The sequence below is a fragment of the Cheilinus undulatus genome, linkage group 2 (genome assembly GCF_018320785.1).
Source record: "Cheilinus undulatus linkage group 2, ASM1832078v1, whole genome shotgun sequence".
NCBI classification, from domain to species: domain Eukaryota; kingdom Metazoa; phylum Chordata; class Actinopteri; order Labriformes; family Labridae; genus Cheilinus; species Cheilinus undulatus.
Window position 1 is genome coordinate 14059887 of NC_054866.1, and position 26807 is coordinate 14086693.

Below are 26807 nucleotides of genomic sequence, written 5' to 3' on the forward strand. Positions count from 1 at the left end.
AATTGAGACGAAAGGCAGACCTGACCACAGGGACAAGAGAAAACAAGGAAAGAATAAGAGCTGAAAAGAAAGAGGGAGCGTGGGAGGAGGAGTGGCAGTATGGGGCAGAAGGGGAGAGTGAGTTTAAGACTAAATTTCACAGCTGATAAAGGACTGGAATTTAATCAGTGGGAATTTAAAGTCAAATCAATGTGAGACTGAGTGATGGAGAGGATGGAGAAAGGCAGGACAGAGGAGAAGGAGTTGGAAATTAGTGAGTTAAAGAGAAAAAAAAAATAGAGGGGGTGTATGAGTGTGTTGGAAAGTCATCACATCCATCACTCTGTTTGCATAAGACAGTGGAAAGGTAATGTTATGAGCAGCATGCATGAATGACAACAATACACACACATGCTACAGTGTGGACATACTAACTATTTCATCCCTCTACACGAGCATTACACATTAATGGTTCCACAGTGCGACTCTTAATTAAACACATTAATCTACGTTAACCCTTTGTGTGTAACAGACAGCCGAACAAGAGTCAGCTGCCTCTGCTCTGTCTGATCACTCCACAGAGGAACCTCCACTAATACAGTCATTTAGCTCCCCTGACACTCACACATACACACGTACACACAGACAGAGGCAGGACAAATCAATTTGCAATGGACTTAACAAAGGAGAAAAGGATGGGAGAGGCAATCTGCTCAGCATCATTAATAATGACAAAGATGCAGGCAGCGTGGACTCACACAGAGAGGAAGAGAGAAACAGAAATCCCATGGAACACATTATTCTTGACATACCGTTGAGTTTAACAAAAATGTTTAAACCTGGTAGAGAGCCAAATGATCATGTTGACTGGCAAGGTGAGGTAATACTACTGGGCTGCGCTCAGTTAGGACTCTGCTAGTGTCTACAGCCTGTTAACTTTTTGTAGGTGAAGTATGTTTATGTTACGGCTGTAAAAATGTAAATACTTTGATTATTTATCTGTAATACATGCTTTAAACGATTCACTGTTATTTGTATGTTTGATTTTACTGACAGTACCAAAGCTCTGAAGAAAAGGCATTTATACATTCAAATTTCAACCCAAAGCTGCTGTGAGCAAAGAGAGAGTGAGACAGGGTGCAGCGATGGGCAGTCAAATGACAGTGCCAGTGTCCTGCTGTTAAAGCAGAGCTGTTATAAACAGAGATCTGCTCTTTCATGATTGTTTCACAGAGGTTACACTCTAAATAATTCAAAAACACATCAAAACTTCCAAACAGACATGAAGGAAGATTCAGGATTTTGTTTGATTGATGCTTTAGAAGTTTCTGTCTGCTTGCTGTGTGCCTCTCTGATCAGCCCTGCATCACTGACTGTTCACTTCATCAGTTGACAAATACGTTTTACCAAGACCCTTAGGTGTCTCTTTAAGATGCATGCATTAATCTTAGTGTTTGTACAAACAGAGAGCGCGCAAGGGAGAGAAACCAGAATGTCTCCTGGTCCCTGAAAGTGTTCCTTCCCATCCCAACCTGCAGTCTGATAACAGCCTACAGGCTGGGAAACGTGAAAGAAAACAGAAGTTTGGGGTGTCTAGGAGGTCATTTTTTGTGTCTCTGGTATTGAAACAGGTGACAATATCATTTGATCCAGTACTTTATCGAAACTCGATATTCTGGTACCACGACAACTTCAGTGTAAGTGAACTCAACTGTTGCCGTGATGTCTGTGAGCCCCAGCCAACACCTCCTTTGAGAGGATAATTTATTGCTAGCTAGCTGAGCTAGGTTTCTAAGTTTCCAAACTTATCAGGCTAACTTGAAGATTAAGAAAGAAACAAACAATTTTTGCTTTTCTAAGGTGGATCACTTGCTTAGTAATCAATTTGTAAGCAAGTCTGAGACACAACCTGCAATGTCTTTCTGCAAATAGCCAAACATGCAACAACACCAATGATGAATTGAAACTGGTTTAGTGTCAACCTGTGATCATCATCCTCTGTTGTTACTAGTTGTCAAGAATTCAAAAATATACACCTATCTATATTTGCCTGTGTTGATAACTTGCTTTAACTTTAAAGACCAATCTTTGTCATTGTAACACACCCCTCAAACCACTCCCTCCTTCCTCACTCCAGCATTTGTTGTTGTTAGTTTACTCAAGTTGACTCCAGCTTCCTTGGTAGTGTACGTAAAGTTGTTTTTAATTGTGCTTAATACTTCTGTTTTTCAAGAAACATGGAGACAGTCTGAAAGAACCCTGTTTAGCCTGGAATCTATGCCCTAGAAAAGACGAGTCCAATTGCTTCTCTTCTGTAATTATCGGAAGTCCACCCCCTTCTTGATTTTGATTGGCAAGTGAAGAAGAAGTGACACAGGAGTGCAGCATTGTCCCAAAAGTTACACTATGTTCAGCTGGAAGTGCTTAAAGCATGGCAACAATAACAGCTGGTGCTGGGGATGTTTTTTTCATTCAGAGCACTGAGAATGCCAAGAACTCAAGTTAAACTTGGTGCTTACAGTGCAAAAAATGCCAGCTGGAGACTTGGCTCTACTAGCCAATGGAGGAAAATGTCATCAGAATTTTTAAGACTATTGAGTACATAAATAATTTAAACCCTGAACATAGTTCAAAGACTGTAGAGCCTTAAAACACAGAAATATGATGATCCAATCAGCATTCAATATGTGTAAACAATCAGAAAACACATGGTGTTGATTGTGTTACCTACCAAACAAGTCGTCCTTGGCCAGCGCGTAGAGGATGCGTGAGCCTCCAATGAGGTTACTCATAGCTGCTGAAAGAGTCGAGGAATAAACCCCGATGGTGACGAAGGGGTTCCAGATGTTGATGTCTCTGAGGAAACTGTTGTCCCTCTGAAGTAGGATGCTGTAAGAGTTTGGAGAAAACAGATCAAGAGATTACTTTAGAAAACAGCCTTAGAATTTTGGTCCTTGATTTAACATAGAAAAACAAAAATGTTACATATAGGGATACACAATACTATTGGCAGTATCAGCTTAAAAAGTGAATTATAAGTATCAGCAGATATAAAAATTTCTGCTGATATTTTGGCTATAAAAATCTGCCTATATCAGCTGTAAATACTGGCCGTACAAACAAATAAATGGAGAAATAAGAGTGGAGTTTTAGGCTGGACCAACAGACCTACGTCACACTTGAAAGTCTGAAATGTGTTAATTTGCTTCTCCTCAAACTTTAAATTGTGTGTTTTAAGGACTGAAGTTTCAGATCTGAACTACATACATCAGTCTCAGTATTGGCTAGGGGTGTAATGGTTTTTGTATTTGTACTGAAATGTAACGGTCTGGGGGTCACAGTTTGGTGCACAGGGTCACACGACAAAAACATCGGAACTATCAAAGAGCAAACAAAAATACACAAAAGTGACAAATATATTGCCAACCAACAAAGAAGAGGAAGGAGAGGACAAAACAAAACAAATGAAGAAGAAACATGACACTCCCCCAGCTACAAGAGAAGCTGAGGAGTGAGACCCCCACGCTCCTACTCCCTCTCCTCATCTCCACGCTGTTTTTAAAAAGCATCCAGAAGCAAAAGCAGAAAGGGTTGAAAATAATAGAGATGCTGATACATTTTAAAGACTACACACAGTTACATGGAAGTAGACAACAGAGGCTACAAGCGTGTTTTTAAACTCTCTGTTCAGACTCCGCTGTAACATCCCATCCTGTGTTTACATGAGCTGGTCTGTAGTACTCCACTGACAAACACAAGCCAGGATTTTGCACAAGTATCCACCACACTGGCCTTTTATTAACAAGGGTGTCACAGCACACTTCATGAACCAGAAATATGATACATTTCTCTTATTTTAATTTTCATTTCACATTCTTATTTTTCCTCTTCAAATCAGGAGAAATTATTCTGTTAATTGTGCATCCCTACTGAATACAAAGCAAGCTGATTGGTACAGAATTCATCACTTTACAATGCTGCTGGTCAGAGTAAAGATGAAGGCAGGAAAATTACTGGCTGGTATGTTCTTTTTAACCCACCAGCCACAGTTACAGGTAGACAACCCTGTTGCATTCACATCAGAGGGTCAAAATCAAATGGTCAGAAAAGGTTGTGTGTCATTTCACACTCATTTGTCCTTAGGGGGAAAATTTTGTCCAATGATAGCGAACAAGATTGACAAGGAAGCAATGATTACTCTGCCAGGGTGCCTAATGATGAGATTGTGGAATAAGGGGCTGACTCCAGCCTGAGTGTGTGAGAGAGAGTGAGATGCTGGAGAGGAGAGATCAGAGAGTACAAAACCCACAGCAGGGTGTGGTTGATTGCAGGCCGCCCCCCACCTCTCCTCAATACAACACAGCGAGAGATTAGAGTGCAAGGATTTCTCTCTCTCCTGATCCATCTCTCTTCGACTCTCAATTCACGCACCCACACATCCAATACATCTATTTCCCTCCCTCATCACCTCCATCTCCTTCATCATGATGTTTTTAAAACCCACTCGAGGGTTTTCTTTTTTCTTCTTTTTTTGTCACCCCCCTTAATTTAATTTCTACTTGTGCCTCTGTCCACTGCCAATCGCTCTCTGTTGCTCTCTCTCGTAATTAAGAGTCTCATCACGTTTTCTTTCAGGTCCAGTGATTTTAATACTTATTATCATGGCCCTGTTAAGTATTGTTCACTCCAACCACAGATCTGAGCACACTATTATTTCACATGGAGCCCGAGAGGCAGGCAGCACACACATTTACACACATGCACCAAGCTTTAGTACACAAATACACACACGCCTTCGCATTGCCACAAATCAACTAAATAAAGGTTCTGCAGAGAAGTTAACATCGCCCTGGAAATTAGGAAATGCCAACTACTTTGTTTATTTGGGGTATGTGTGTGCATGGCTTTCTGTTTGACTGAGGGTATGTGTGGCGTTGGGCATTGCAGTGAAAGTTTATGAACCATTGCTTTAATCAGACTCTCTGACATATTCATAACACCAAAAAAAAAAAAGCATTCAGTGATACGCTTTGAGTGGAGACTTGCTGCGTTTGTTGTAAAAATTGTGAAAGAAAAAAAGAGAGCAGGATTAAGAGCAATTAAAGTGTGCATGTCTGCGTGTAAAAGAGAGGTGAGTGATGATGCAGGTCAGAGCTTATAGGCTCATTATTAATTTCTCTGACGTGATGCAGGAGCGAAAAAAATCTGGAAAAAAGCTTGACATTTCACAAACTGGCTCTCAAAAACAAAGCCGATGCAAACTGGGTGTCAGCGATGACAAATGGGGTGTGTGTGCTTCTGTGTGTATTTGTGTAATAGGGAGGCTGTTCATGGACTGGTTTAAAATAGAATGAAAATCTACTAGAGCAGACAAAATCATGATTATTTTGACTGATACTGAGAGTGCTATGATTAAATACAGATAACTGATTTAACATCTGTATCTGCACCAGAATTGTAAATCAGAAGGGGGAAGGAAATCTTTGTGTTGCCTTGAGAGGCAACAATAGCTATGTAACTTAAAGTGTTGAAATATCTTTGTTTTGGACACTGGTTTAGCTCAGTGGTTAGAGCAGGCACCCATATACAGAGGCAATAGCCCTCAATGCTCTGGTCGCTGGGATTAACTCTTGGTCTCTGCGCTGTTTGGCGCATGTTTTCCCCCTGCTCGTTTCCCCATGTTTCCTGTCTCTCTTCAGCTGTCAGTCTAAATAAGGCAAAAGCAAAGCCCAAAAACATAATCTTCATATATATATATATATGTATATATCATGGACGAAAATATTGGCACCCCTGGAATTTTTCCAGAAAATACACCATTTCTCCCAGAAATTGTTGCAATCAACAAATGTTTTTGGTATATTTGTGTTTATTGCCTTTATGTGCATCGGGAACAACACAAAAAATCAGAAGAAAAAAGACAAAATTGACATAATTTTACACAAAACTCAAAAAATGGGACAGACAAAATTAATGGCACCCTTTTAAAACCGTGGGTAAATCATTTTATTTCAAGCATGTGATGCTCATTTAAACTCACCTGTGGCAGTAACAGGTGCTGCCATATAAAAATCACACCTGAAGCCAGTTAGAATATCTAAAAGCTGAGTCAACCTTTGTGTTGTGTGCCTGTGTGTGTCACACCAAGCATGGAGAAGAGAAAGAAGAGCTGAGAATTGTCTGAGGACTTAAGAAGCTAAATTGTGGAAAAATATGAACAATCTCAAGGTTTCAAGACCATCTCCAGAGATCTTGAAATTCCTTTGTCCACTGTGTGTAATATAATTGAGAAGTTTATAACCCATGGTACTGTGGCTAATCTCCCTGGATGTGGATGGAAGAGAAAAATTGACAAATGAATGCAACGCAGGATAGTTGGAATGGTGGATAAACATCCTCAGTCAACTTCCACACAAATTCTGGCTGTCCTGCAGACTCAGGGTGCAAAAATGTCAGCTCGGACCATACGTCGTCATCTGAATGAGATGAAGCGCTATGGCAGGAGACCGAGGAGAACCCCACTGCTGACAAACAGACATAAAAAAGCCAGACTGGAGTTTGCAAAAATGTACCTGAGTAAGCCTCAGTCCTTCTGGGAGAACATTTTGTGGACAGATGAGACTAAGGTAGAGCTTTTTGGAAAAGCACGTCATTCTACTGTTTACAGGAAACAGAATGAGGCCTACAAAGAAAAGAACACAGTACCTACAGTCAAACATGGTGGAGGTTCAAAGATGTTTTGGGGTTATTTTGCTGCCTCTGGCACTGGGTGTCTTGACTGTGTGCAATGAATCATGAAATCTGAGACTATCATAAAATTTTGGGTCGCAATGTAGGGCTTAGTGTCAGAAAGCTGGGTCTGCGTCAGAGGTCATGGGTATTCCAGCAGAACAACGACCCAAAACATACCTCAAAAAGCACCAAGGAATGGTTGGAGACAAAACGCTGGAGAGTTCTGAAGTGGCCATCAATGAGTCCAGATCTAAATGCCATTGAACAGCTATGAAGAAATCATAACACTGCTGTTGCAGGAAGCACCCTTCAAATCTGAGAGACCTGGGGCAGTTTGCAAAAGAAGAGTGGTCCCAAAATTCCATTTGAGAAGTGTAAGAAGCTTGTTGATGGTTATAGGAAGTGGTTGGTTTCAGTTGTTTTTTTACGAGGGTGTGCAACCAAATATTAAGTTGAGGGTGCCATTAATTTTGTCTGGCCTATTTTTTGAGTTTTGTGTAAAATTATGTCAATTTTGTCTTTTTTCTTCAGATTTTTTGTGCTGTTCCAATTCACATAAAGGCAATAAACACATGTATACCAAAAACATTTGTTGATTGCAACAATTTCTGGGAGAAATGATGTATTTTCTGGAAAAATTCCAGGGGTGCCAATATTTTCGTCCATGACTGTATGTATATATATATCTATATATATATATCTATATATATATCTATATATATCTATATCTATATATATATAGATATATATATATAGATATAGATATATATAGATATATCTTTATATATAGAGTGCATTCAAGAAGTATTCAGACCACCTTCACTCTTTTCAATTTTGTTTTTTTAGCAGCCTGATGCCACAGTAAAAAAAAACAAACAAGCAAACAAAAAACAAACATTCTTATCTTCATTAATCTACACTTAGTGGCCCATCATGACAAAGTGAAAACAGAATCGCATTTTTTTTCTGGTGAATTGAAGGTCCCTCCCATTTCTCTGGATCTTTGCTGAGATGTTTCTGCACCTTGATTGCAGTCCACCTCAGGTAAATGAAACTAACTGGATTTAATTTGGAAAGGTATACTCCTCTCTATAAAAGGCCTCACAGCTGACATTATTAGAGCAGAAACCAAGCCATGAGGTCAAAGGATCTGCCTGCAGAGCTCAGAGACAGGAAGGTTAACGGGCACAGATCTGCAGAAGACTTCAAAAAAATTCTGCTACACTGAAGGTTCCCAGGAGCACAGTAGCAACCAGAATTTGGCACAAGGACTCTTCCAAGAGCTGGTCGCCTGGCCAAACTGTCCATGCTAATACTGCTGATATTGTCCTGTGTGGAGGTGGGACAAAGTTCCAGAGGGACTACCTTCACTGCAGCCATCCACTGATATGGGCTTATTGCATAAAGGCTAGGACGAAGCCCCTTCTCTGCCCACTTGGCTCTGCTATAGGCTCACATCAGTGAAGGGCTGCAGAGATGTTTGTCTTTCAGTAACTTTTGTCCCATCTCCACACAGGATCTCTGAGGCTCAGTCAGAGTGACTAACAGGTACTTGGTCACCTCTCCTACTAGGGCCCTCCTCTCCTGATTGCTTGGTTCGGCCAGGAAGCTCTTGGAAGAGTCCTGGTTGTGCTCTCAGGAACCTTCAGGGCAGCAGGACATTTTTGTAGCCTTTCCAAGATCTGTGCCTTGCAACAATCCTGTCTCTGAGCTCTGCAATCAGTTCCTTTGACCTCATGGTTTGTTTTTTGCACTGATATTTATTGTCAGCTGTGAGGCCTTCTATAGAGAGGAGTGTGTCTTTCAAAATCATGTCCAATTAGTTTCATTTACCACAGGCAGTCTGCAATCAAGGTGCAGAAACATCTCAGCAAAGATCCAGAGAAATGGGAGGAATCTGAGCTAAATTCCAAGTGTTTTTCCATAATATTTATGCCAGTGTCATTCATTACCTTGTTCTTTTATTCAATTAATCAATCTGTAAAATTTAAAAAAATTCTGTTTTCACTTTGTCATGATAGGGTACTGAGTGTAGATTAATGAGAATAAAAATGTTTCTTTTACTGTAGCATCAGGCTGTAACATAACAAAATTGAGAAAAGTGAAAGGGCTCTGAAAACTTTCTGAATACACCGTATATCTTTGTTTTAAGAGATGCTTACTCCACTTAAGTGAAATCAGTGCATGTCAGTGAAACATACCAATCACCCTTCATTAGGGATCCACGATGTTGGATTTTATTAAATAAGTAATGCTGAGATTTTCAAACTTTTTTTAGCCAAACATATTTATGCACACCTTTTTTGATGTATAGAACACTGAAGATCTCCTGTGCAAAAAGAGTCTGAGTCAAGCAGAGCTGAGAGAGGAGAGGGGGAGAACGACAGTCTGGTAGCTGCTTTACTTTTGGGACTTTATTCTAAATCAATAAGTCTCATGGGCTTCTTTGAGTGTGTAGCACACTAGGCAACCACCTACACCAAATGGTACAGTTGTACATTTTGCTGATATTCAAAGCTGATGTATGATATAATACACACATGTAAATATCACCACAAATGTCCATATCTCCCAATACCAATATTTAACTTTCTAAGCTAATATCCTCCAATACTGATATCCTGCCAATAATATCATGCATCCATACTCTTTATTTTACTGGCTGTTTTTCCATACCATACAGCAATGTATAGATGTTCAAGTCTTGGAAATACATATTTTTAAATAAAATAACTACTGAGCTTAGGGAACATTTAGGAGCAAAAAATACCCTGCATGCACTGCAGGAGTAAGAGATGAAGTCCAAACAGCCTTTTGTGATTTGTGTTCAGTGGCTTCAGACTTAAAAATATAAACATTAGGTACTGTTCAGGTACAATGCTGCAAGCAAATGAGGATGCATGCACTCTGTTTACCTCACATACCCAAAGGAGCACAGTGGCACAGTAATCTTTTACTTTCTATTTTCTTGTTTTTATGATTGTGGGAAGCCAAAATCGTAATTGTAATTGAAACTCAATTAATCCCCCAGCACTAACGTCTATCTTGTGTTTTATAATTTGCCGTTTCCATCAGAGCTGCATGTTCACTACCAGGAGAGTAATGCCTCCATGTGACTCTTTCTGTGTGTGTGTGTGTGTGTGTGTGTGTGGGTGTGTGTGGCATAGATAGTAATTATTGATCAGATCATCCAGCTGAAATGAGCTCTGCCATCCAAATAAAGAGCAGAACAAAAGTGCCAGAGAGCAGAGTGACAGATTAAAGGAGCTCGTTTAGAGTAGGGGAGGAAACAAAGCTTGACGACTAAAAGGAGCCCACAGAGATCGTTTGGCCGATTGTTCTCACTCCTCCCGCCCTCGCTCCATCCTTCAGCTCATTTGTTTATCCCTTTTCATTCATGCCCTCATTTGGGTATTCATGTGTATTCATCTTTTAATCCATCATTTCATGTGTTTGTGCTTTTGATTATTCACCAAGCCTTCTAGTATTAAACATTACAAATTAATTATGCATGATTTTTCAAATGAGATGAAAAATAGAAAGCCGAAAAGCAGAGCTCGTGCCAATGTTTAGGTGTATTACAACACAACACTTGTCACAAAGAGTGTCGCTGTGATCCAGGTTGTTTCAGCTCTCAGAGGGCGAGGTCACTCCTCATCAGGACTAACATAACAATTCAGGATCATCTTGTTTAATGATCCTGAAAAAAAAAAAGCTCCAAAATGTCCAATAAATGTCTGAATGGGATCACAGCTAGTTACTGAGATGGCTCCTGCTTATGGCTAACATTACTGTTATGCTCACTGCACAATTATGTGACCATTTGTGTCTCCGCAATACGGACTTGATGGTCCTTTAAGTCAATACTCTCAATGCAAAGGTGAGTCTCTCTTATGACTCTACATCAACTTTACATGACAGTTTTTAATTTAATTGCACTTTTCTCTTGTTGGATCCTTTTCCTATGATTGCAACCACACACCTGAAGAAATAAAAAAATCTTTAACAGGAAAGGATGTTAGAATCCCAAATGGACCTTTTGTTAGTTCTATGATTGGTCAACTGATCCACCAATCAGACAGCGTCACTCTGTGACAGTTGCCTTGTTATTTACATCGTGAGCTGTTAAACATTTACATAAAAATGCAAAAAATACATTTTAAATAAGAAGTTCTTCATGGGAAGAAGTCTGTTCAGGAATGTTCTGCATTTATCTTTTCTCTTCTTTCATGGGTGAGGATGATTCTGTACGAATCTTTATTATTTGTTAAACAGTGGACTTATTAATCAAAGAATACAGGAAAAAGGGCATGTTTTTTAATCTTGATGATTACAGCTCACAAAGATTAAAAAAAAAATCGACAATCCTAAAATATTAGAATATCACAAAACGCCAAACAAAAAAAGATGGATAATACAGAAATGTCACTCCTCTGGGAGATTATGTTTACTCATGTAGTTGCTACTTGTTCAAGACCCCTTTTCATGAAGTACGGCATGTTTGTGATGTAGCATGAGGCAATCATTTTGTGGCACTGCTGGGTTTCCTGGACCTGTCTGAGTTTGGTGGCTCTTGAGCCCCTGACTCCAGCCTCAGTCCATCCCTTGTGAAACTCCCTAAGTTCTTGAATCTGCTTTGTTTGATAATCCTTTGACAGCTGAGCTCATCCCTGCTGCTTGTGCATCTTTTCTTACCACACACTTTCCTTCCACTCAGCTTTCCATGCTCCATCGTGCTTTAATACAGCATTAGCCTGCCCTTTCAGCAATAACCTTCTGTGGATTACCCTCATGTGAAAGGTGTCAATGATTATCCTCTGGACATTTGTCATGTCAGCATTCTTCCACATGATTTTGGTTGTGTATACTGACTGGAAGTGAAAGCATAAATGCTCAGGCAACCTTTTTATATTGTACTTTTCCACAATAGTCAATTATTTTGAGGTATTGGTTTTAATTTTTGTGAGCTGTAAGCTGTATTCATCAAGATTAAAACAAAAAAACTTTGATGTTTCACTGTGTGATTAATCTAGAATATACGGAAGTTTCCCCTTTCTAATTAGATTAAAAAATTGAACTGTTTCATAATATTCAAATTACTGAGATGCACTAATATGTTGCTTTGGACAAATGTGTTTCTAAATGAAAGTACAGAACTGAGAAACACATATTCATATCATTTCTCTGTCCCATTTTACACCAGGCTAGTGAAGAAACAAAAAAAAAGGAACTCTTTCTTCAAGCAAAGCTAGTGTCAAAGTCCTCTGTGCACACTTCAAAAAGTCTGAACAGTAACAGCCTGAACATGTGGATCTCAATTCACCAAAGACTCAAGTTAACTTTACAGAGTCTGGGTCTGGCCCGGTGTGCTTTGAATGAGCTCAAGCCTCTTAAAGACGACCGAATCGACTCCATAGTAACAAATGCGGCGGCACAGAACTACACCGGTTTCTGCTGGGATTTAGTGTTGGTCTTTAGCCTCACTTCACCTTGACCTTGTAGTTAAGAGTGTAGCCAGAGTGCATGAGGGGAGAGGAAGAGATACAGACACATAAAGAAGCAGCAGAGGAAAAGGAGGGAAATGGAAAGTAAAAGGGAGGCAGAGAGAGGGAGAGGCGAGGGAGAGTTAAGTGCTCTCATGGGAGTAGACTGTGGTTAAGGATTATTAAATGGGATCAATAACTAACAAGGCACACACTCACACACAAACACACATCCTCTCCCTCCCTCCCACCTTTTCTCTCCCCTTTTCTCAGTCTCCATCCTTTTCTTCTTCCCTGTCACTTCACATGCACTCTGCACATCTCAGCTTTTCCTCAGCCAGTCTTCTATTTACATTTTTATATGTTCTTCACGTTTTCCCAGTTGCTCTCATCTTGTTTCAAGACTGCTATGCTTTTCACTGGTTCCAGTTTTCAGCTCCTCTATTCAGTCATTATTTGCATCACCTTCCAATTTGCAGCAGTTGGTGTAACTCCATCATTTGCCTGCGATGCTTTTAACTAGGGGTGACTGATGTGAGATAGAAATATTGACTGTTTTTAGCCATGATATTCAGCATTCAAAAGACCTATGGGTAAACACTAGCACCAACAGTGAAACAAAACAGAAACACAGATAGAATCAGTGTAACGTGAAGATAAAAACCTCATAAACATCTGGGTAGATGACTGGCAGAGATACCCAAATAGTCTTTGAAGGTAAAACTGTGCAAAATCTGAAAATGAGGAGCAAAAAAGTGTAACTTAAGTTCAAACCATGAGAAGTTTATGCTTTACTTACAGTACTTAAAGACCCTGTAAAGTGAAAAAAAATCTGAATTTAGGTTTGTTGTATGATAGATCACTGTGTTGTGAACCCCCAGGTCAAATTTCAGTCTCATGAAGCATCTCCAAGTTTATAAAATTAAGCTTGAAATCAATGAAAAATGAGGCAGTAAAATCTGCTCCAGGATGGTGTGGGTGTGTCTGTTGAATGAGCTGAAGCCACGCCCACTCAGGACATGGGTAGTCTGCAGCATTAACCCCCTCACTCATGGTGTCATACCTGGAAAAATATTTTCCCCTTAAAACGTGAACCAATAAACAAAACATGCATAACTATAACTTTGCAATGAAACATGAACATTATAGAACGGTACAAGAGTACAAGACTGAATTCCTTTGCACAAAATAAACCAGAAGTCCCTGCTCCAGGTGACTGCTTCCTTCCACAATATTGTCATGTTAGAGGGGAGGGGTCATTCTCTACTGTGGGCTCATGACATCGTGAATCCACGTATTGGCCCCGCCGACATGAAACCAAGCCAGGAAAGAGATGAAATGGCCTAAATCCAGAATTCAGTGTCATGTAGATCTCAGAGTTTTCACATGTTTACAACAACCAGATTCCAACATTTCTAGAGTGTTAAGACAAAAACTTTGGATTTCACTTTACAGGGTCTTTAAGGTTAAATCTGTAGTACAGAGAGGTGATTGCAGTTCACAAAAAGCATGTTCTGTATAGGTTTCCTGATTTAGTGTTGATGTTTAATGTTTAACAGAGCATGATATACCACATTTACACATTCTGAATTCAATGTCTACAACATATTCCAAAAAAGCTAGGACAGGAGCAAGTAAAGACAGGGAAACAAACCTGTGGTAAAGTGGTAAAAAGTTATATAAAGTTTAAAGTTTATCTCTCAAGATAAAGTTTATCTCTTTGTACAGCACTTTGACTTTAAGCGCTTTATAAATTAATCTATTATTATTATTATTATTATTAATAGTAGTAGTAGTAGTAGTAGTATTAAAATTATTAATAGTATCCTGATTGGAAAGGAGCAATCCTGAGAGGTTCAGTTGCTCACAATCAACAAGCGCACAAGGTTGTCCATCTTATGAAAGACTCCACATGCAAATCGTTTAACCCTCTGAGACCAACGCTGTCATATATGACAAGGAGGGACACAGGTTATAAAAGGTTAAGTAACTGTTGAACCACAAATGGTAGCCCCTTACTTTTATTCCACTTGAAGCTAGTGGTTGTGCCGTTATAATGGTACTATAGATGCCTTCAGAACCCTTACAGAACCTTTTCTAGCAAGTCTGGAACTTGGGTGACTTTCCAAGGTACTTAAAGATAAAATCCACACCCATTAATCTGATATTGAGTGGGTTTTTATCCATTTTTAAATCAATTTTTGATCGGTTCTGCTGCTAGCAGCTAATACGAGCCACTGTATCATTTTCCCAGAATGCTTTGGCAATGGCCTGGGTAAACAATGGCAGGCTGTTCTGTTCTGCCAAACTGGGTATGTCTGATTGGGCAGATCAGGGTGGAGAAGGCCTGAATTGCTCATAATAGAGAGAAAAAAGGACAAGGAGCCTATGATGTGGTGTTCTGCAGACAATAACTGCTTTTGAGTAATGGCACAAATAGAGCCAATACATAGTAGCACAAGGGCATTTTTGTAAATACAGTATGTGAGTATTTTGAAGACGTTTTGGCATTGAATGATTTTTTTCACTTTTTGGTCACAAAGAGATGGGAGAATTAGTTTGGGCAAAAAAGTCTTAAGCCTGTTTCAGACTGGGAGCGTGTTTTGCTGCTTGCGTGTGTCGTGTGTGTCAGCTCCGGCTCCTGCCGGTGCGGCTTTCACACAAGGCGCGAGTTTGTTGCGTGTCAGCCGCATTTTCCTGCTATCAAAGCTCTGTCCTTCTTCACGAGTTTTACCTGAATAAACCCCCCTACAAGCTTATTGATTCAGCGTATTGAGGAAGTATGTCGAAACTATTCAAAACAAAAGCATTCTGTACGAGTGAAAGGAGTTTCTCTACAGAAATACTAAACCGGGCTTTTAATTTGAAAAGCACAAACCAGAAAAGCATTCATACGGTGTTTATCTTTCCTGTGACATATTCTACCAGTGTGGGGACATAAAGCTTCACTAATAGTAGATCTTTAGAGAACAACTTTATCAAACAGGTGCACTTAAGCTTGTGATATTCCTCAGGGTTATCAAGAAACACAATGCAAACATATTCTATGTGCATATTTGCCACAACGACGTAAATATGGCTTTCCATTTATCATTTTCCTGTTTAATATGGTCACCAGCCGCACGCGGTGTGCGGAAAAATGGGTTGGACTTCGAATCTCTCAACTCTCCACGCCTGAGCCGGGCATATCAGCCGTGCGAGATGCGGCACACATGCAGGCAGACTGAAAGCCCTGACTTGTTAACATGCAATCAAACCGAAAATCCTAGCGTGTCGCGGTCAAGACACGCGCGTCACGCTCCCAGTGTGAAACGGGCTTAAGTCATTTTTGTTTACTGTGTGTCACATAAAAATCTTTATTTTTATTTCCATGTAGTTTTTTTGTCTTTATAGTACCATATAATCTTTAAAATTTAAGTGATATTGCTGCAGCACACATCTTCTTAAAGTCCAGGTTGTCCTGAATATAAAGGATGTTGAAAGCTTCACGGTGCACTACAAAGTTAATGTTATACAATAAGTACAGCTCAGACAAAATGGTTTGAAAATAGCTGAGGGCTTGAACGGTTTACAGTTTATGAATAATGCTCCTCAAAAATCTTTCTTTCCTTCTTTTCAGAATTTAGAGGTTTGACAATCTACAGCCCATAATATCATCAAACGATTCAGAGAACCCAGAGAAATCTCTACCAGTAAAGGGCAAAGAATAAAAAAACAATCAGGCACCTGATAGGCAGCACTCTTGTTTTGAGCTTCTGGGGTACCAGAAGCTCAAAACAAGAGTCAATAGCAGCAGAAAAATAAGCTGTTTGGCACTGGCACAGAAGATTGGCAAACTTTTCATGGGCACAACCCACGTACTAAGCTCTGCTTCTCATCCCACAAATGCATGTTCCTTACAAATGTGGCACCATTTAAAAGGGAAATAAACAGGCTTTCAAACAGTATAAGATTTATTGCCAAGGAGCATTGTCACAACATTGAAAAAATCTATCAAACACAAATTTCCTTACTTATTGTCCTAAGTTTATATTGACTGAGCTATGGTGGAAAAGTGTGCCGTGATCTGACCAGTCCATATTTCTAATTTTATTTCGAAATAACAGCCCTTCAAGTCCTCCAAGTTAAAGAGTAAATGAACCAGTAGGATTGCTATCAAAGAAAAGTTGAAAAGCCAGCATCTGTGATAGTGTGTGGGTATCTTAGTGTCCATGGCATGGGTAACTTGCACATCTGTGAAGGCACAAGAAATTGACAGAGGACAGTCAGCTTTGATTTGGATTGGGCTTTAACTCTCTCTGAAAGCAGCAATTTCATCACCCTGCCACCCTGATGTAGTTTGTGCATTGTAAGATTTTAATGAAATTTTATTGATAGATTAACAGCACAGCTTTTAAAAAAATATGTAGAAGTCCTGAAAATTGAAAAAATAAAAATAAAACTATGTGGTGCATTAGCTACAAATATTCAGTGCATTAGATACAAATATTTTTTAAGCCAAGAAGAGTTAAAATGTTATGATTCTCAGTACTCAACTTGTAGAATATCTAAATTTACCTCAGGCAAATGTTTACTTTCTTTAAAAGACAACAGATTGAAATCTCAAACAGATTTGTGACATGGGACAGCAGAAATCCCACAAGTGACATCAGAACTTCCACTTTTCTCACATCTGTTACACAGAGACTAATGAATATATTGTATTAGAATACAAGCTGAGCTTCTCACAGCCGACAGGTGGTGTATTCATCAATTATTGTCAACTGCTTCATACCCTTCAGGGATAAAACCAAGTGCTTGCCAACCCATTTTAAATAAAAAGCAGGATATCTAACCCCGCAGGCTGTCACCAGGACATGTTGTCAGAGACCTGGCCCACACTCCCACCATTGTTACCCGCACCCCTCCTTAAAAACAAACAGGGACAGGCAGTGAAACAGAAAAAAGAGGGGGTTGAGAGTAACTAGAATCTCTGCTGTGGAGAGATAGGGAGTGAATGACAAAAGGAGAGAACATGGCTGGGTTGATGGATGGATGAATGATAGACAAGAAGAGCAGGGAGAAAGCAGAAAAGGAAGCCAAGGATGCTGTTGTGTGCTGATACTGCCCAGAGAAAGGAGGAGAGAGGAACAGGGGAGGGAGGATGCTGGACTTTTTGCCTAACAATAGATACAGTCTGGAACAGAAAGAGAAGAAATGATGTTAAGATTGTGTGGGATGGAGAGTGCACGGTAAAACACGAGGTTAATGCTTAGTTAACTCCAGTGTAAGGAAGCCACACAAGAAGAGTTATTTGAGCTTGAATTGTTTTAGAAACATGTTTTGCTTCTATACTTTGCTTCTGTTAAAGACTGGATTACAGTTCTTTCACATTTGAGCATTTTGCTGCTGTACTGAAATGTACCAAAGTCCTGATCGATGACTGGTGTAAAGCAATACTTTTTCTATCTGTACCACACAGTCCTCACTGAAAACTGACTGTTTCCTCTCCTTGAGTTCAAGGGCTCTTATTCAATGAGGATGCATTAAAAACATTTTTTCAAGAATACAATTTTTACTGTGTTTGGATCATAGGCTGTGTACATATAAGGGCTGAACGATTTGGGGAAATAATCTAATTGCGATTTTCTTGTACACAATATTGGGATTGTGATTTAATATGCGGTTATTTCTTAAGTTCCTCACCTCATGCATTTTACAACAAAAACAAGCAATAATTCATTTTATATTATAGCCAACACAATATTTGATTAAACTAAGGCAGAACAGTTTTCACTCCTTTTGCAATTTTATATGAACCGTTGTATTGAATGATGATTTTTATATAATTCTCATATTTAATAAGAAAAATGTACAAAAATGAAGAAAATAGGATTTTCTGTATGGCATTTGCATGACTGCATGATATTTAATGCATAATATCTCTGCTGCAAAAAGGTTCTTAAGTGGTATTTTGACACAAATTTCAGGTTACAGAGATATTGCACCTCCTGCGATTTGATAAGGCCACATTATGATTTAATCCAATTTGTGATTAATTGCCTAGCCCTACTACATATTTCTGATTCTACATGAAAATGTAGAATGAGGTCTCCTAGGCGGATAATTTCAAATCTGATTAAATGCCTAGTTATATCTGCTTTAAGTCAACTTGTCTTAAGTGAGAAAAAACTCGAGCATTACATATTTAAGATGATATCACAGCAGCAGTTCATGGATGGTGTGAAGCTGGTATGCAGAATCCAGTAAACACTAGCAGTGCTAGAACCACCTGCTTTTGATCATCTTCACAGGTTACCATCTACATTCCTGTGCTGAATATTGTCACTCTGTGCTCAGTTATATTTTTCGATAATCTAACATTGAAGTTATCTCCATTTCCAAGATAAAAACAGTGCTAAACTATGCTGTTCCTATGACATGCTATCAGGCTATCATCACCGTTGTTTACATTTGGGTTAAAGAACTTCATGGCAACATGGAAGTAGTCATTAACTGCGTCAATGTTACGACAGAACATTGGACCTGAATTGTAGGCCTCAACTGATAAAAATGACTCTCAGCTGGCAAAGCATTACTGCAAAATAGTGATGAGCAGGAATCATACAGCAATCAAGGTTAAAGACAGGAAATATACAGTTTACGTGCAATTCTATCCTTGTAGGGACATATATGTTTATTACACAGTAAAGAAAGAAATCTCTTTAAATCAAGTGACTGTGAGAGTCATTGTTAGGGAAATGATGCATCATCTCCTCCAGTCACAGCAGTGTGAACTCACAGGATTTTAGAATGTTACTACTACTACTAGAATACTTTGAAAACAGTTAAATTCATCACAGGGTCACTGTGTTAGTCCCGCTGTACAGAGTATATCAGACTCACATCACACCACTTACATTAGCAGCTAGCTCCGTGTTTTGGTATGTGGCCCCTTCAGTTGAGTAGTTAAATGCGAGTTCAGCCCTTGACAGCCTACATTATACTTTATTTATTTAAAAAAAAAAAAAAAGTCCTACCACACTGCTCATTCCAGTAAAGTGCCCGGGGAGAGCTGAGACAGGAAAGCAGCAGCCATTCACTGAAGCTACAGCACATTCTAGTGGTAGGAGGTTCATCACAGTTTAAAAGCACATTATAAACTGGGATTTCAAGTCTGTGTTTATAATATACATATATATATATATATATACATATATATATATATATATATATATATTAAAAAAGCATTTTAGGGAGTGACGTTTTAGGCCTGAACTGAATCTGTATCATTATGGGTATCATTCAAAACGAATTTGTAGATATCAGAAAAAATCCACTATCATGCATCCCTAATCATAAAGTATAGCATCTTAATAATCTTAAATCATACTCCTAATTTAAAGACTGAGAGAGCACAGATTGAATTGCTCAAACACACTGACAACATTTGGAAAAGTGGGTAGAATGCTTACTTCCTTATCAGCTCTTGCCATGTTTCCACATACTGCATATGCATTTGTGAAATTTAGACCGCATGGAGGAGTTTGCTGACTGTTCTTTATAATGATAAACAATTTATCACCCAAAATTTGCTGCGTAGGACTTGTACTTTTTACCATTTGTATCAATATGATTTGATTTTTGAAAACTCTAAAATAATTAATTGACAAAAACTAATAGATACCTCTCAATTTAGACCAAACGTTTTTGACAGATTATTTTATGGTCACTGAGAATAAAATTGTTAGTTGCTCTTACTGTAAATAATATTTTACTGAGCATAAGGCTTGGTGTCTGTCTTTTTTAGATAGTTTCTAAAAAACTATAAGATAGCTGTTATTTTAATGCAAAATAAACTATATCAATATATTTTTACCCTCATTTGAAAATGAATCAGTATATCTTAAGACTCCATAAAGGAAATATGGCTAAGATCCTCTTGCACCATTTCATCTGTGATGTATGTGAGTGGGTCCTTGAGTTATTGACAGAGTTTGAGAGTTCTGAGAGAAGCTCCTGCAGACAGGAAGGCACTAAAGCCAGTAAAAAAACTGTTGAATGAATAAAACAGTAAAGAAAGTAGGATACTGAAAGATAGCCAGTGTGAAGGCAGAAAGGGGACAAAATATAGAATAAGAAAAGAGAGGAATGGAAATAGACAAAGCGTGGGTGAAAAGACAAGAGACACAGAGACAGCAGTAAGACAGCAGAAAAAGGAAAAGAGCTGTGACTAAAGATAGGACTTTTCTAGAAAAAGTGTGAGGGATTAGATGCAGTTTGTGTGTGAGATGAGAGACAGAGACACTTCGGGGGGTGTGCGGATTGCACACACATTCACAAGGCTGCATGTCAGAGATAGCACAACAAAAGAGAGCCCAGCAGATTCAAATTAATATAATTATCAAGTCAGTTATTAATACAAAGCTTCTAAAGCGCAGGGTGGATTAGCCCACAGGTCACTGGCGCACGACACTGGAAGAAGTACATGTGAGTTTGCATTTGTGATTTAAGTCTGAACCCACAAAAAAGTCCATCAGGCAAAAATAGAGAACCCCACGCACTGAACCAGTTATTAACAGTCAGGCATGAAACCAGCTCTGAAATAAACAAAACTGAGGTGCAACCAAACGAGTCGTCACGCTCACTCTGTTGCTCTAAGTGCACATGTAAGCTTCTAATCCACACACAAACACATATTCACAGCAAAAAGGCCTAGATAAAGCAGAGACAGGGCAATCTGTCATGGTTGGCTAGCTGGTCACATGAGGTTAATAGATTCCCCGCTTCTATCTCCCATCCTCTGAGCCTTCATCGGCATCATCAGAGGCCGCAGTTGCATATCATCACTGATGATCTTGAAACAGAAAAAATATGAGGCTGCTCTATTAACAGCGACCTGGAAGCCAGTTTGAGAGTTTTACATCCAAATCAGTCCCATTTGCTTTGCAGCGCTAATAGCTGTGAAGCAGAAAATGTGCTTAAAAAACACACATAGTGCTGTCAGTGCATTTGAAAAGTCTGTCTCACAGTCTTTGGGTTCCCGTAGTAGAACTGGAATTTCACAACAATGGTGCATTTTTTTGACCTGAAAGCTTGTTTAGGCTTACTCCTTCAACCTGGTATTATCTTTAAATGGAAACTAGTGGTGGGACTTAATTTAAAAAAAAATTATAATAATTAGAGGCTTTGTAATTAATTAATCTCAATTAATTGCATATCAATATTTGACACAAGAAGCAACATTTTTCAACTGAAATGGATTTTGGTATATGACTGAATCAATGAACACATAAATGAGCTTAAACAACAAAATCGTGTTGATTTTCATCACTGAGTGTTAACATAAAGTGCAATATGAATAAGGAATATTATGATTGCATTGTTTGAAATTTTCTTTCTGTATGGCAGTTCATAATTTGGGTCAGACGACGCTATCTGTAGTACCGCTTCTAGCCCCTTATCATCTACCACCGCAAGCGGTTGACAGTCCACTACAGTCCATTTCACCAGTGAGTTTGTTAATTTGTCAGTGGTGGACTTACTCATTTTGGCTCTGAACCCTTTCATCTTGTCGAGTGTGGATTGGCGACACTGCCTGCTCAAACTAGGAACGTTGTCTGTGATAGCTGCAACATGTTTGGCATTGAGGTGGTAGCGGAGGCTGGAAGAGCTCTGGTGATAGGCACATTCTTTCTTGCACAATTTGCACACAACTGCACTTTTATCCAGGTGTCTATCCGGTAGTTTTTCAAAACTCAATTTTCTGCCCACCAAACCCAGCAACGACTTCTCATCAGTTTCCATGGTGTTTGTTCGTGTTCGTGTTGTGTCCTGTGCATCAGTATGACGGGTTTACCGGGAACTCATGCAATGAGAAATGTTCTGCGCTGTTTGGAGTGCAAAAATAATATTGCGATTAAATGCGTTATTTTTATTTTTATTTTTTTTGTCGCGGTTTTTTTTTCTGTAATTAATTCATCTTAATTAACGCGATAAAGTCCCAGCCCTAATGGAAACATAACTTTTTGGGTTGGTCAGCTTCATTCTACAGGAGCCCTGCCTGTTCCTTCAACAGGCAGTGAGCGAAAGTAGACAAGGTAAAAATAAGTGATGTGTTAAGGAGTATAATTCCCTGTTCAATTAAACAGAAAATGTAAAGTCAAGTAAATGCATACCATGAACCAACTGCACTGCATGGGAAAGTCACACCATAACAATGCGAGGTTGGTTTGAATGTAGCTATTGTTAACATTGTTGGCACCACAGGCCTTTAATCCTTTTTGCAGGCTGACATCCACATTCCTGTGCCAAGTATCATCACTCATTGCTTTGGTTATGTGGAGTATGACCTGACAAATCCTATGGACTCTGTTCCTACAAGATACTCAGTGCTATCAGTTCACTGTTGTTTATGTTTGGGTTAAAGAGCTTTATGGCAGCGTGGCAGTAGTGGTTCACCGAAGCGATAGTGGTTGCTAGTGGTAGGTGGCGTCATTACAGTTTGGACAAACATTGGACTTGGATTGTAGCCCTAAACTGATACAAAAATGTTGATGATTAGTTAAGATGACTCATAATTCCGGTGCCGAATTCAAAAGGGTCTTAATTTACAGTTTAGCTCGCTTATAGTGCCTATCCCTTGTTTTAATACATTTAGGGAATTTTTCTGCCTCTATCCTTAAACAGGGATGAGAGAATGGGGGACAGACATGCCAGAAAAAAGCCGCAGGTCAGACTTAGACCTGGGCCGCCCATGTACATGGGGCATGACCACTGGTGAGCGCAAAAAGTTGGTATACTCTTAATTAATACCCTAAGTGGGTGTATTCTTCATTCTAAAGTGGGTACATTCTATGGTGACAAAAAAATAAGTCACAACCTTACTACTAGGCCATCTGCACTCCAACTGTGAGTATCCCTTGTAAGAATATGATCATACCATACTCATGATTGATTAATGTCTTTTCTTGTTTTGTTAAGCTGTTATTTTTTGGCTAAAAAATGTGAACATAAAAACTGAAAAGGCTATCCCTATTTAAAGCCCAGTCCCTTTTACAAGCCTGGTGTTTCTGTACATTGTGACAAACAGAAGCAGGTCTCCATTAGAGTATTCTATGCATTCAGTGCTGTCGAGCTAGTGGTTTAATAAGAAGGAGAAAAAGCAGCTAGACACAACAAAATAAAGATGAACTCCAGCATCTGTCCAAGAAATACTGAATAATGCATCAGTGAGTGGCAGGTAGGAGTGGGAGGATTCTGCAGCTTTTGCCGACTTTAGACATGAAAACAAATTTTGAAATTATGAAAACAAACTTTTTTTCCCCTCTCATCTTAAATGCTGACAAAGTAAAATATGTTTAAACCAGTGGTTCATACTTGGTGTGGCCAAGTACACCAGTGGGCCTTGAGGCAAGTCTAGGTGTACTGTGGGAAGATGTACAACCATGTAAATATACAACGACTAAAGATACTATAACAAGTACCAACAGGCTAATTTAATTGTATATGAATATGGTGTGTCTTGAATTTTTGGCTCGATCTCAGGTGTTCTTTAGGGAAAAAAGAAAAAGTTTGAAAACCACAGCTTTAAACAATAACGGCACAGCATTCATTATATAGGGATTATAAAAACAGAGGATCTCTAGGTTGGGCAACCTATAGAGGTCTTAAAATTCATTGATATCTATTCATATGAGATATATGGTAAAAGAATAAATTGTGTCTATCTCTAAAGTTTATGTACATTCAAAAGAAAAAAGAAGCCAGGCCGAATAGAAAGATTGTTTAGAAACACTACTTTCGACTACTTGTTTAAATCTCTTTGAAACCAGCAGTCTAAATGAGGAATTCTCTTTTTTCTTCTTACTTTATAATTTTCAGGACCCTTTACATTATAGTAAAACCAGATGATATTGGCTCTTGTTTGATAACACGGCAATAATAACAGAAGTCCTGGGATATTTTCACATTGAGCATGATTGTTTCATACCACGCCTATGCAAACCTTAGTATGTTTATGCTCCATGCAGTCACTGTAGTCCATCCTGCAGGCTGCTGTGGTTGTTTTTAATATTTTGGAGACACCATCAACGACCCTCTGCAGACTTCCACATTTATCATGCTGCTTGGGGGATTAAATGAGCCCACGCTCATGTATATGACAGTTTTTGAAGTGATGCTTACCCCATACTCCAGCATGGTTACATTTACATCTCCAGCCTACTTCACCCAAGTCCACATGAATCTTTCCTATGACCACCTCTTGACACAGATTTGCACCTGAGTCTGAGACACTCAAGTTCACACTGACTTTCTAAACAAGAAGGAACTAGACTTTGGGGTCAAGTTTATACCACCTAGATAGCCAGCTGCTATTTGGTAATTTATTGTTTTCAGAGATCAAACTCCTGCATGCTACATTAACTGCACATGTATACTTCGTCAACATTTGAAAAAGTTGTGGGGAGCGAGGGTGCTCTCTGTCTTTGGGTAAAAATAAGACTGAAGATCATTAAGTTTCAGTGTTGTATGATACCAGGAATCATTAGGATAAAAAATAATTCAGCATTTTGATACACATCGTATTTTAGAGCTCAGAAAATTCAACAACTCTAACCCTCTTTGCACAGTTTAGACTGTCTGCAATTTTTAATGTGTCTAGAGCTTCTATTTTAGTAGCCAAGGTATCAAACATCTACAAATATTGGTTGATTTTTTTTCTAGAATCGTGTGAAATGCTATAATTCTGGTACTGTGATAAACCTTGGGCCCATGTAGATCTGACCTAGAACTGACTTTGTTATTTCTTAATGAAAAAATGTGATAAATCTTGTGTATCCACATTTAGCCAAAAAACAAACAAAAAAACATTTGAGATATAAATTTTTCCACTTCGCTTAGTCCTAGGATAAAAAAGGGTTCGATTTGTTCAAATTATGCTGAGAGTGCATGTGTCTTGCTTAGGACATAAATCATAAGTCCCACATTCTCTCTGTTGACATGATTCTCCATGAATTATATGACCACTGACAAGTGCACATAGGGCACTATAAAAGAGTCATTGAAGTTAAAGTATGTTAAAGCTCATGTTAAAGTCAGGTATGAGCCGACTGTCAGCCCTGGGTTAAATGACCTCATTATAATGAGTTCTCACAGTCATGCCCAATCTCATGTGCTCAAACCTGAACAAGAGCACTGATCCTGTAACATCAGCGCACACACACACACATACACACACACACACACATTGACACAGGTATAAAGGGGTACCTTTACCATGCAGAACAATGGTTTTCAGTGGCTGCTCTCTCCCTCTCTGACATTCACTTTAAACACAATCCTAACCACTTTGCCTTTTAAAGCTATGATGCATAACTACAATTTGCAGAGGGTAGCAATTTAGAGGAGCTTCGTGTAAAGGTTAGTTTGTCACTCTAAATCCTCCCATTAAATGGAGCATGGCTGTCTTAGTTAGAGAGCAGGACTGCCACCTTTTGGACAACTCATGCAACTTCAACACAGACTGAATCCTTCAAATGCATTTGTTTTTAGTGGAAACCTTTGAAAATCATATTATTCTTGCTTTAAAAAGTTGACAACACAATTTAGCAGTTTGCTTTAACCTCTTAAAACCTTTACAGTCTTCTACATATATTGAAAGCATTCAAAATGTTTGAATAATTCCAACAGGTTTTCAAACTATTCTCATTTAAATAAGTTGAGATAGTGCAATTATCATCACTCATCAAAGCTTTCTTTATTTTCTCACTCCCCATATCATTACAACGTACATTATTTTCCTAATTTCTTCATGAGGATATTGTAGAATGGTTGTTAGTTTTTAATTATGTACATCACAAACTCCTCCAGAAAAGTGGCAGACAAAATACCTTCTGTATGAATTGTAGCTTCAGTGGCACCCAGAGTGGTCTCCTGCTGCTATATTCGAACTGCTTCAAAGCTACATGTGTTGTGCACTCAGAGATCTTCTGCATATATCACTTTGAATAATTTGAGTATTGATTTTCTGTCAGCTCAAACCTGAAAAAGTCTGGTTAGTCTCCTCTGAACTCTGCCATCAAAATCAGAGAACTGTCGCTCTATACTTTTCTTTTTCAGACCATTCTGGGTAAATCCTACAGATGACTGTGTGTAAAAATCCCTGTAGATTATCATTTTTAAAAAAACTCAGACCAGCCAGTCCAAAATTAACAACTATGCCCTGTTCAGAGTTACTAAAATTATCTTTCTTCCCGTTACTGATGCTCAGTTTGAACTTCAGCAGATGTCTTGGCAATACATGGCAAAAACCACACAGGTAAACTGTTGTATATATCTATTACATGGAGTGGAAAATGTCTCTCATCCACCTTGGCAACCGATCATAACCAGGCACAAATGTTTCAGATTGGTTTGCAAGATAGATTTGCCCGAGTGACGGACATGGGACCAGGCCAACCTTTCAGCCTTGCAAGGTTAAAGCTGAACAGGTGTACCTACTAAACTGATCAGTGAGTGTATGCTTCATGTAATGATAGTTAGGGTTTGTATTTTTTATTTCTTTAGACACATTTAAATTAAGTCAATATTTGTGACCAAAGTACTGTACAACCAAAAAAAGACAACAAAATT

General features: G+C 38.9%; 1 protein-coding gene across 1 annotated transcript in view; it reads right to left on the reverse strand.

Moving 5' to 3' along the window:
• zgc:153039 (uncharacterized protein LOC767698 homolog) overlaps window positions 1-26807 on the reverse strand; it is a 109254-nt gene that overhangs the window by 52373 nt on the left and 30074 nt on the right. The window contains exon 7 of the mRNA XM_041796024.1: window positions 2711-2868. Within this exon, the coding sequence (XP_041651958.1) occupies window positions 2711-2868 (158 nt within the window). The remainder of the gene's footprint in view (window positions 1-2710; window positions 2869-26807) is intronic.